Raw genomic sequence first — 12,796 nt, 5'->3', positions numbered from 1 at the left:
TGAGCACATTATAGCTAGCTTGCTTCTGTCCAAAAACTAAATATGATTTATATGTGAACATACTAGTTCTACTGGTACACTAACTCATCAAGGACCAAAGATAGATCCTGCCTCTGTACCCAACTGGATGGGTTTCTCAGATAAGGATTGATAAATCAAGCCTAGTTCTTACAATGTCTCTACAATAGTAGAGATATCAGTCACCACGGCAGTTAGGTCAATCTACATTATAGTTACCACCTTGTTAATTTTCATTTAAATGCTCATAGCTCTCAACATGCAAAACCCATCAATCTTGCAAGTCGTGAGATTGACCACCAAGAAATTGTTTTGGCAGAGAAATCTGACTCTGCAATGTCTTAGTCTTCAATTAAAATGTTTAAGCAGAACTTAAACTGAAAAAATTGATAAAAACCCCCATCCCTACAAGATGTATTTCTGAAGTGGAATCTAAGACAGAAGTGGGATTTTCACGGCCTCAATGAAGTCCTAAATGTGTTCCCAAGATAGCGCTTCTAAAGTGTACCATATTATAAAAGATAACTTCATAAACAGTTTAAGTTCCCTTTCCTCAAATCAGATTCAAACTATAGTTGGGAATTCTGCATAACAACGGAATGGAATTCCCTAAACTAGCAATGCTCTGCCCACATTCCCTCCTGTTTTTCCAGTGTTTCAAACCCACCTGCACAAATACATTTTTAAGTTAAATACTAAACTGTATCTGCATTATCTGTTTTTCATCTTATTTCGTCAACCTCTAAGCTCAAACTTGCAACAATTCCTCAACCTCAGTCTGTACTATTGAAGTAACATTTTATATTTAGAGATCTGGACCACAGATGGAAGTTAAATGACTTTAATTAAAGCAATTCTTAATCTGATTTATTTAAAGATTTATTTGATTTATTTAAAGATTTACTTGATTTATTTGAGTGTAAACTTTGGTGTGAATACTCCTATACAGGATTTAGCTTAATTCCCCTCCTAGTATCTGAAAAGTGTTTGCAGTTGTCCCAAATAAGACAAGAGCAGCCATGTGCACTCATGCCTTAGCTACAGCCATTACAAAAAACACCCAATCTAGGAGCGAGCGTGGTCTTGGCTTTGCGCACAAACACTCTTTAACAGGGCGGGAAGATCTTCGGTGCTTCCTTCAGCTCAATCTGCTCAAAGCTACTTACTCAACTTCGTGCACCTGCCTGTGTTACACATGTTATACAGGCTTTAATATGACATTTCTTATGTAATCAGGGCCTCACATTTGTTTCACATCAAATACTTGTCTTGCTTTATACTATATTTCTAGCCTTGTAGAAGGTTAAAAGATGGTAATTTGAACATTTTTAAAGGCTCATCATAACACTAGAAGACTTCTGAATGTTCTAAGAAAATTTACACGAATTTAGAAACATCAGATAAAGTACAGCAAGTTCAATTTAAATTTTGAACACATTTAATATAAAGACTGCTATGGGACTTTACTTGAAGATACTTATTTTCATGCGTTTCAGTTAATTTTGATAATTCAGATTTTTTCCCCTTTTTCCTTTGCAGAACATGTTAATCCTGCTGCAAATAAAAGTTTAGTGAGAAAACTGCTTCCTACTATGTCGCAGGATCATTGTCTGCAAAGAACAGCGTAGGAAGGCACATGATGATGGATAAAACTTTAATATGTAATTAAGTAAAAGTCTCCTAGTGCAGCAAACATTTCAATTGTTACCACATACTAAACATATATAATAGAACCTTTTACAGATAAAACTGGCACTTTTGAAAAACTTCTCGAAGTTGTGTAATGGAATAAAAGCTCCTTGAAATTTGTACACAACAAATGAGGTACTTGATAATCTTTTAAATAATTCTTCTAGTTAATTATCTGCTAAAAGACCTTTATGCAAAATTTGCATACATTTATTTAAATTAAAATGTTAAACATGCACAGACTAAATTAATAATTTATTCCTGTACTTGTAAGACATACAAGGGCAAACTAAAAGAACAAAAAACTTTGAACTCGAAGATCTCAGGCCCAACGAGAGTACTTACAAATGCACACTTTGTTGGCATGGGTTCCGTAAAGGCCTATACACAGTCTAAACCACTGACACTGCATTTAAGCAAGCAAGACAAACTATATTTCACTGTCTTCCAATCAGGTATACACATCAGAAAATAATATACAAAATAGTAACATACTCAATTATCACACAGATGTTAATGCACATGTACTTACTGCACCTCATTGCTCCAGTTTCTGTGCATCAGAGCTCAGTAACTTACTAACACAGTCTTGCTCTGTACAATGCTTGGTAAACACATTGAGTGTAGGCAGACAATATTGTTTTATACATTTATTGCTTTTTTGGTAACAGTATCTATTCTAAAGGCTTTGGCTCTGAAGGGAAGTTTGGTAGACTACTACATACATAAGAATAATTTAGTAAGGTCTGCAGCCCTAGAAAAGGTGTATCTGGGAGCAGGAGTGGGAATGATGGGAGAGGATGGCAATGCCTCTCTGACATCTGGAGACTTTGGTACCTGCACCCCAAAGGTTCGGTTCCACAGCAACAGACGCTTGTTCAACTGCTGCTTTACATGGTTGTGTCATTCCTCCCTAGCCCGGACTGCGCGTTTCTGGCCCCTTGCTCATTCTGGCTCTGGCAGTGTTCCACTTGTGCCTAATTCTTTTTGCTAAACAGATCGTTGGTTTGTTGGAGCAGTTTTCTACTAGTTTAGCACAGTTCAATACCAAAGTGCAGTGTCAGATATATGTCAAAACAACTGCAAGGCAGAGGATGAAACATGGGGAGAAGGGGTGGGACTCCACCAACTAGCAATTTAGCTTGGGATGCCATAGACTAACTTAGTGGAATTATTCCTCATCGAAAATATTTGCTATGGAATTGCAGCTTATTCCTTACTAAAAAATCCCTTTTATAGAATTGCAGCAAAAGAATTCTGACAGATGGTTTTAAATTTATGAGGATATCAGGTGGAAATAGAGATACCTATAAAAGATGATTTCCAACTCACTTGTCCTGTCGCCTGATTTGATACATTAATTTTTTAAATGGCACAATCATTTTTAATGATAAGTACTCTGTAAAGAATTTATACTTAAAAAACACTCTTTCTCCACAGTATTTAATGTTTTTACAACACTGTATGGTAATTACACAAAAAAAGGTAAATCAAATGAATCTGTCAGATTCCAGATAAAGAAGCTGAGTATGGGAGAGTATTGCTCTTGTGTGGCTTTTGTTTGTTTGTGTTTTTAAAAAAATCTTTCTTACAATATGGCTGAGTACCATTCCTCCTTGTTTTATGTTCTATTTCAAGAAAGTATTCCTGTTAAATATAGAACCAGATTTGTTATAGACTTCAGGATAGGTATCATTTCCAGGCAATGACGTATCAAGTGTGTTGCTGAGTGCAACATAAAAAGCCAATGTCTGCATTAGCAATTACTGCAATGAAATAGGAATGGACCAACAAGTAGAACTGGGTTAGTGAGGGAGTTTTTTACTTCTGACCAACTTCCATCTTGCTCTGTGGACCGAATGCCCATCAGCTGCTGGATTGCACTGGCTGAGCTTCTGGTGTTCAATTTTATCTGAAAGGAGTCTAGTTTGCATGCTCTGAGACTCTTACACGATACAAGCCAAAGCATTGTAAGGGGACAATCAGGAGATTCACTTCAAAAACACACTCCTGATCTGATTTAAAGTACTAAAATAAATGCACCCAAAGCTACAGTGGCCATCAAAAGAACACACTGGCACATGCAGCTATCCAGATTTCATCTTATACCTGAATATGAGGTTGGTTTCAGCTCACTCTTTCCTGGAAATTAGGTTTATCCTTCAGACTTACAGTAATTCAGCTTTCGGGTGAGAAAATTCCACCAAGCCCCCTGCATATAATCCTTGTGTTAGGGAAAGTCAAATTCATGATTTTCAACTGACAATAGTGTATAGCAGATTTAAGCAAGCACTTTTATTTCTGAACTTATGAACTTTATCCACAGCATAAAGAAAAGAAATCCTTCAAGTAGTTTCAGAAGACGGGACTTCAGTAACTTGAACCAAGTTATTAAGCAGTCACATCCCTGAACTTAGGATGGTTACTGCCCACAAATCAGGTTTGTGAAACAGACACAGTGGGAGTTCACACGTAATGCAAATTCACTGGACTGTACAAGCTATTGATTTATTGTAAAATAATGTTAAATAAACACTTATTTTGCAATGACTTCACACACCTTTATCCTAACAAGACCGTGGCAAAAAGAAAAAGGAGGATCCCAGCTCTATCTGTGGACAACCAAAAGGATTCATTTTTCTTTCCACGTGCAACGCAGCTCCTCCCAAAAAGACAGTGAAACTGCTCCACAATTAGATTACTCCAAACTGCTGACAGTTTTCAGCACAGTAGTGGATACCAATAGCAGTAGTAATAGAAACCATTTTGCCAAACCAGCAGATTAGAAATACTTATTAATAGGTATATTGTACTGTATGCAGTTTCATCACCTGCAGATTTTAGGGAGAACTTACTGAACTTAAGTTTTCTAATAAAAAGAATATAAAAAACCTAAACCCAAAACCCAACAGCAGCAGCATTTGCTTACCATGAAATGAGGTTGTGTTAAAATACGCTTTAGCTCCTTTGCATCATTGTTCTCTGGGTAACATGAAATTTCTTCCAATACCTGCAAAACAAGTAGGAGAAATGCGCATAGTAACTTTATTTTAAATAAAGCTATTAATCGAGCAAATGAAAACCCTCACTGGCCAGTCAGAGTATCTCCAAATGATCATACAGATGAATGCTTTAGACAGGAAAGGGCTTAGGAGAATGTGACCCTCCCTCCCACTCCAAGAGAATAAAATACATCATTTCTATTTTCTTTCTGAGAGAGATTAAAGCAGAAATTTGAAGGCAACAGCTGCTCTTTTTTTCAATTGACAGTATTCCTCCAACAGCTAAATATATGGTTACAGAAATGAAATGCTAACATATAGGTGACACACGTTACCATCACCAATTGCTGCTTTCACACATGGTCTCAACTGATTAAAACAATCAGTTTAAAAGTGGAATTAAAAATACTCATAAAACCTTGTGTTCACACATTAAATTATTAAAGACATCAAGTGTAGGTGGTCCATCTGCTACCCTACTGCCAAACTCCAGATTCTATAAAATCTGAGCTGTACTTCAGTTTATCACTGGGAGAAGGAGGAGGCAGGAGGCATTGACCTGCAGCTTGATGCTTTCACCTTTATTTTCAACATGCAACTACTTGGACAACGAGAGTAGAGTATTTTGCTTCTGGAAGCACCTCCCAGGATTAACTGCCAGGAAATTTTGCAGAATAGGAGGACTCCGGGGTGTCTATCAGTGTGACTGCAGTTATTACACAGTGTTTTAGTCTTCCTGTCCATTCTATTTTAATAGCACTATAAACATTTTCCTATGACATTACCCTCAACAACTGTACTTATTTTTACTGATAATACATAATACAGCTATATTTTTTAACTATTTGCAATAAACAAACAAATACAATACTATTTGTCAGGTAAAAGAATTAAGAACATCTGTGTCTATTTATCTTTCGTCTTAATGGGTCGCCTTCATTGCATTTCTTGGTCTGCTCTTCTTAGAACTATCTATGATAAACTTGTTTTTTGAATTTAAAAAGCTGATACCTAGAAACATATCTTTTTTTTGTGACTAAGTAATATATAAACTGAACATGAAAGATACTGCATTTACCCAACAGAAGCATTCCTTTTAAGACTGCTATTGTTGCAGCAAAGGTTTAATGATGAAACTGAGTTATATATGTATATGATCTTACCGACATAATGGAATTCTGCAAATTTATGCAACATTATGTAACTTAAGTAAGCAACAGTAGAATTCCAGAAAGAATTCAGATTTGGAGCCAGAATACATATCAGTATCTTAATGAAGAAAAAAAAAGTTCCACTTCAAATACAACCAAACTTTGAAAGTAAAAAATACATTTTTAAAGCCATTACCTCTTTGGCTCTCTGTACAGCATCACTTGGAGGATTCCTGATTTGTGGTGAAGATTTTGTGTTTATTTTGTCATAAAGCTGAAATAAGAAAACAAACTACTGAAATCATATGCTACTTGATATCAAGTAATGATGAGTGCTAACAACGTTTATTGCTTATGTTACCAATAATTGCTTATGTTACCATGATTAAGGCGATTATTAAACTGCAAGTCCCACAGATGTTTTGTATACAAAATCTAGCAGCTTAGGGTTTTGGCTTTTCATTTTTAAACATTTCCTGATTTGCACAGCGCCATAGATTCAGAGTTCATAGGATGACATGGGAAAGTTCAAGAGGTTAAGGGATTCTGCAAACCTCCCATGCTTTTTCCACAGATTGACAGAAACTATATTCTTCTACTAGAAGCGATCCTATGAATCTTGAATAAATGCTGTAAATGATACATTCTGCTATAAAATCAAATTGATCTCCATATCCCACTTTTCTCAATACATCAATCCTCAAACATTCCAGTAATTTAAATAAACCTCAGAATATGGGAAAATAGTCTTGAAGATAGAAAGCTACAAAAGCCTAAGTCTTTGGAGAAGAGAAACCCAAACCTTTCCAAGAAAGGGTGCTCACAAAAAAGAAAAAAAAAAAAAAGCAAAAAAAAAAGCACCCTTATTTTACTAGGGTTTTCTATTGGATGGAAAAATGCCAATGTATTTAAATAGGAAATAGTAAACATTGCAGGTTAATTAATAAAAACCCCCCAAATCAAAAAACCAAAAAACTTTTTAAACTCCCTCAGCTATGCAAAACACAACAGGAGAGAGATCTATCTTCAATTTCAAATTAGAGATAGATATTACAGGCTCTCTTTCATACAAGCCTAAATGACTATGCATGTTTTAAAGAAATACATGTATACTTCAGAATAAACAGACACTGCAATAAGTACTATTTTCAAATAAAAAAACTTTTGGCTTACATTTCAAACAATATAAAGACAGTCATGCCTGCATTTTTTTCCTATTTATGTTAGACTACTTCTTTGGAATATAAGACAGAAAAAACATACAAATAGCTGTATTTAGGATATTAGAGAAATTTTTATCACAATAAGAATGCTGAAACATTGCAACAGGTTGCCCAGGGAAGTTGTGGAGTCTCTCAACTTTGGAAATACTCAAAATTCAACTGAAATTCAAAATAGTGTATCTAAGCAAACATTCCAAATGCACAAGGGACTCTAACACCTTCAGCAAATCCTACCACTGTAAAGGATGAGTTGGTAAGAACCTCCCCAGAGCAAGTAGCTCTTAGGAGCTTCCTCTGAGAAACTTCCAGATCCATTGTTTGGCTGAGGATGGCCTCAGGTGTTTGAAAAAGGGACTCCTGTCAAGCTACAGAAGTGCCCTCTTCTCTTTCTCACGTGAAATACCGTTGGTTTTAGAAGAGATGTAAACTGCAATAAATGCAATCCAGTATCATCATCATTTTCCTTGTGCTCCTTAACAATCTAACGCACATGTTGAACATTTCAAGTCCATATACAAATAAATACAAAAAGAGGAAACAACGTCATTCCAAAACCCATTGCCTGCAGGACAGCCATACCACTGTCTTGGGGAAAAAAGAAGTAGGAAAGTCAAACTGAATTGGTTTCTTCCACATTTTCCACTTTAGTTGCCCACACAATTATTTGTTTTTACCTTTTCTTAAATGAGTAAACAAAAGCTACCCAAACTCCAGCAACCCCTTATTATTAAATATCACATGTATACACCTGTCAAGAAACTGCCTTGAGCACTGCGTAGCGAGTAAAGCGCAGCAGGAGCTGTGGAATATGCGTGATACCGAACATGAATATTATTGAATGTATTTTTCTGAGTCACACATACATCCTGTTTAAGATTAATGAAATTACAGAAAGGTTGGCATGGAAATATTTTTATTAGTTATTTCTAGCAGTTGTTTAAAAGCTAAGTCACTGAAGTTGCTGATTTCACTCAAGTCGCTATGTTATTGTGATCCAAAGCAACCGGCAGTTTACAGAAAGAGTTTTTTCCCACTACCATTGGGGAGGCTAAGTTATCTTCTAAGACTAGGAAGGAGGCAAAAAGGAAAGCAGGAAGCAAAATGCCTCTAAGAATGTTAAGAAAAAAATCAAGGCAAAGTTCAGACTAAACAAAGGTGCATTTATTTTTCTGTAGCACCTTCATGTTGAGGCATGGTACTTAAATTTCATCTTCCAGGAGTGCTACTTACTGAGATTTGCTTCCAAGGCACCAAACCACCAGGAGGGACTCTGACAGTACTTAAAAAAAACCTTCATATTTGCATTAAGGCTTAAAGCCTTTATATTGCCCAAGCCATGGGATCCATTATTTAGTCTCTTGGGAGTTTCTGAAAATCAGAAACAGACATTTTTGAAATGGTATACTTGAATTCAAGTTAATTCATGGACTTTTTAGCTTACAAGGGGACCAGGCCACATAATTAAAACTGCTTCTCCTAGTCACATTTTACATAAACAACAGCTTAATCTTTAAAATTCCAGAGTAAATAATTTATTTTGTAATTTGTTGAAAAATGATATCTATATCAATAAAATTGGTGTTTTACGAATTAGCCTAAAGGGAGCCAATGGCAGTAGTGAAAGATGTATATTTGTATGTGAAGTCCATGAAGATTTTCACCTAGGAAAATCCAAGTGACACAAAGAAAAGTGTAGTTTGTCAATTCCTGTACAATATTTTTTTAAACATACCCTAGATGTTCAGCTAATTGTCACTATTTCTGTGCTCTGAATTACTTACAAAACAGGAGTTGACTGTGGCTTTCATCATGTCAAGGTTTCTTTGTCTTTTTATAGACGGGCCACAAATCCTTAGGTTTTAATTGTGGTTCTTGAACACTGTCTTGACCGAAACCTGTTTTTAATCCCTTTTTAACAACAAAACAGCTGTACTTATTACTGACATTTCGTGTTAGCAACAGAAAAATTTCCTAATGGAAACAATCAGTATTGTTACCAAACTGTCTCAGTGCCTATTTTCACATCTTGTCTGGAAACAACCTTTTGTTCAGGCCATGCAATTTCTCTCTGGTATAATGCATTGTAACGCCAAATTATTTTGGAGAGTAGTGGCACAAATTACAATACACAAGACAAACGCAATTATTACACGCTGAAGACAGTAAAATGACAAGACCGTTTTCAAATCTCTAAATACATATACAGCAATACCCCACAAAGCATTTGTCTTGTTCAGGTTCACATGTCATTACGTATTTCTAATGCATCCTTAGAAGAAACTAAAATAGTATTATGTACAAGATTGTATCAGAAGTACTATTTCTACATTAACTGTTGATGTAGTCAAAGCAAAAATAAGAACATACAACAAAGATACATATCTTTAAAAACATGCCAAGTAATAATAACTAAGTCCAGAAACAAAGGAAGTATTAGTACCTCTTAGTACTTGCTTTATATTTTAATTTTTTCAATATACCATTTCAACAGTGCTTTCACATAAATTTTTTGGACATTGGAAAAAAGAAGTCAGGTTCCTAAGTGTCTCTTGTTTGGAATGTACTCATATAAACAGAAAGATGAATCCAGGATATTATTTTGTATCTCTCATTTCCAATTTTAGTAACTGTGTGTCCAGTCTGGACAGAATTTTTTAGCATTATGTTATTAAGCCTATTTAAAAAAAAACATTTACTCTAACAATATTTAGTCTTTACTGGTTACAGAAGATGATTAGAAGCTTTCTGCCAGAACACAGCAGAAGCTGGTAAGAGGAGCAAAGCTTATACTCTGCATTAACGCACCAGAACTGGTGAAGCAGTCCAACTTTCTTTGAAATCTTTGAAAAAAGACTGTTTTACAATACTTTTAAAATATTTTTGCACTTAAGTGATAGCTATAGCAGAAGCAATTTAGAAGAAGGAATTTACAGGTCCAGAATTTATCTCTGAAAGCACGTGAATTTAGAGGTTTCATTCATACTCATGAACAAGAACATTTGCTCCCTTGGACATAAGAATCCAACACACCTTTACAGGAACGTTTTACAAAATGTTCAAGAAAACTCTGAATGAAACCTGTTGGCACATATCAGATTCAAGTAAACATTAATGACAATTACAGCCAGGCTTTATATACTGCTGTGGTACAGAACACATTACTATGTGCACTTAGCTACACAATTTTAATTGCAGAAAACCAGCCTGGTCAAAATGCTCTTGTCTCTCAGCAGCCCTGCGACCCTACGTCCTCCAGGGACCACGCCAAAGGTAGTGTCTTGTGGAACAGAATTAACTGGTTTGTTCTTCTCTGTCCTCAGCAGAATGCTTTTCTATGAAATACCAACAGACTTGCAGCAGGACAAAATCTGTATGTGCCCTAATGCGGGCTTTCTTTTTGCTGGGACGCTCTATTTAGAAGTGATAGCCAATAACTCTGCCCCCTCTCCCCAGCAGCCCAACCTCCAATAATTTCACCCAGCAATAAGCAAAAACATAAGAATTAATTTTTTCTAATAATTTAAAAAATAATAATTGCTGTAAAATGTCAAAACAATTGTAACTTTTGGAATTTCCAGACTTGTGAATACTTTGCATCTCAGTCTCCCTCCTCAGCACCAGTTCTTCTGCATTTGCTACAAAGAAAATCAAAATTAAGAGCTTGCTCTAGAAAAGCTTAACAATCACAACTGACATACTAACAAAACTTGATATAACAAACAGAAATTGAGGTTACAGCTAATTAACAGAATAGTACTGCTTCTTAAAAAGACAAGTTTTACTTTAAATTTTGCATGCTAGAACACAAATACTATGAAGAGAATACCCACAACATGTCGAGTCACTATCAGTGGCCCAGCTTTCTTCGTAGGAGTTGAGACTTTGTCTTCTGCCTGTACAACTCGTTTCTTCTGATATTTAAAAGCAGACAGCCCAAAGCCTAATCCACTATCAGGCAGGCGAGACAAAACAATAAACTCTTCTCTTCTGACTAGTTTTTCAGATGTGCAGAAATTCCTTTTTAACCATTTCCTGTAAGAGGAGTCAGAATACTGTCCGAACACAAGCCCCACTCAATGTCACACTGAAAAATTTAGATACATGACAACTGGCAGAAATTTAACCTCACTGCCTGGTCTAATCTTGAATGTAATCATGGTTAGATCACACAGTGAAATCAGAAATCTATCCAAAATCTGTAAGTTTCTGTGATGCAAATGAGAAAATTTTATTAAAACGAGCTACTGAACTGCTAGAGCACGAAACCCCATGATCTTTTAACACAAATATGCATTTTGTGAGGATTCAGATACTGGGTTGCCAACCTCAAATATTAAATCCCCAAATTGAAACATCTAAAAATAATCATAAAAACATGTCATTATATATTTGAATTTTGCTCTCTGAATACAACCATATGCAACACAGTGATATTAGAGGACTGTTTTTCATCACTTTTAGGTTTTTGTACCATCTAGGAATTCTTGGCTGGAGGTGCTGCCCCTTGCACAAGAACATGTACTAACAAATAGGCTTGTTGCTCTGTTACCTTTCACAGCTCCCTATCATGGTACTCCATTTATCCCAGAGGCTTCATGTGCTGCAAGTCTGAAAGCAATCCACGACCTCCTGAATGAAATAATATTCACAAGCAGTAGTATCAAAGAAGCGCTAAAATTAAAGACCCAATTAGATAATTGACAGACCACTTCTTCCTTTCTTCTGCCAGTTCTGTTTCACATCTCCTTTTCCATGCCAAACATTATAACCTTCCCATGGGTGCCTCCTTCCTTGAGGTTCTATGCCCTCAAGGAAACACATCCCTGAAGGTAACAAATCCTACTGGAAAGCACGCTGCATAACAAGGTCACAGTCAGCAGGGGCTTTATCTTCAGTTTTGTTTAAAGACAGTTTGTTTTTTTAAACCCTCTGTTTTTCACTGTTAAGGACTGTGCCCGAAGCTCACTGTTACCATTTTAGCATCAGTGACCTAACATTCATTTCCCAGCACAGTTCTACAGCACACGTTACAATCCTGTCCTGTACGAAAGTCTGAAGCTTATTTAAGACTCTACTTTGTGACCTCTAGAGCATTACAGGCTACAGCCCTCCACAGCTTCCAACTTTCGTCTGTGTGATACACTTATTGTAGAATAGGAGTACGACCAACCTTTGCATTCAAGTTCCTTACACAGTGCCATGCTGGGCAACTGAACAGCAAACAAAACTACTTGAAGAAAAGGTTTCAGGAAGTAGCTTATCATCTAAAACAAAGATTCTCTGACACAATATTCACAGAACAAGACAGCCTGAAGCAGTACATCATTAATTCTGTTTGAACAGACAAGAGTTTGCTTCTGTCATGCCACAGAACTGACAGCTGCCATCATTGCAGCTTGTCACTTCAGGCACTCAGACCTCTAGTAACCCTGACAGGGGTTATGATAATTTGAAATACTCAGTTTCTTTCTACATATTCACATTCATGCAACACATAAAGTATCTTTAGGTAAAAAAAAAATAAATTAAAAATCTCGTAGGAGCAAAGAGAACCCCAAATTTCACTCTAATTTTTATTATTTGTGTGATAGAACTGAAATACACATACTCTTTTACTTTTTAGAGGAACTTTTATCTGCAAAATGTAGGCCAGCTGTAATTTGTTTTTAAAAGTCATCTGTATTCTTATTCATGTTACTTCTAGAACAGAGTT

General features: G+C 36.0%; 1 protein-coding gene across 6 annotated transcripts in view; it reads right to left on the bottom strand.

The window, feature by feature from the left end:
• CASK (calcium/calmodulin dependent serine protein kinase) overlaps positions 1-12,796 on the bottom strand; it is a 221,754-nt gene that overhangs the window by 35,896 nt on the left and 173,062 nt on the right. For all 6 annotated transcript variants that reach the window (XM_075773692.1, XM_075773728.1, XM_075773699.1 and 3 more), the window contains 2 exons: positions 6,057-6,134; positions 4,637-4,717 (listed from right to left, as the gene is read on the bottom strand). In XM_075773692.1, the coding sequence (XP_075629807.1) occupies positions 4,637-4,717; positions 6,057-6,134 (159 nt within the window). The remainder of the gene's footprint in view (positions 1-4,636; positions 4,718-6,056; positions 6,135-12,796) is intronic.

The sequence above is a fragment of the Balearica regulorum genome, chromosome 1 (genome assembly GCF_011004875.1).
Source record: "Balearica regulorum gibbericeps isolate bBalReg1 chromosome 1, bBalReg1.pri, whole genome shotgun sequence".
Classification (NCBI taxonomy): domain Eukaryota; kingdom Metazoa; phylum Chordata; class Aves; order Gruiformes; family Gruidae; genus Balearica; species Balearica regulorum.
The sequence above is the reverse complement of the archived record's forward strand: the minus strand, read 5'-3'. Positions and strand labels throughout refer to the sequence as shown.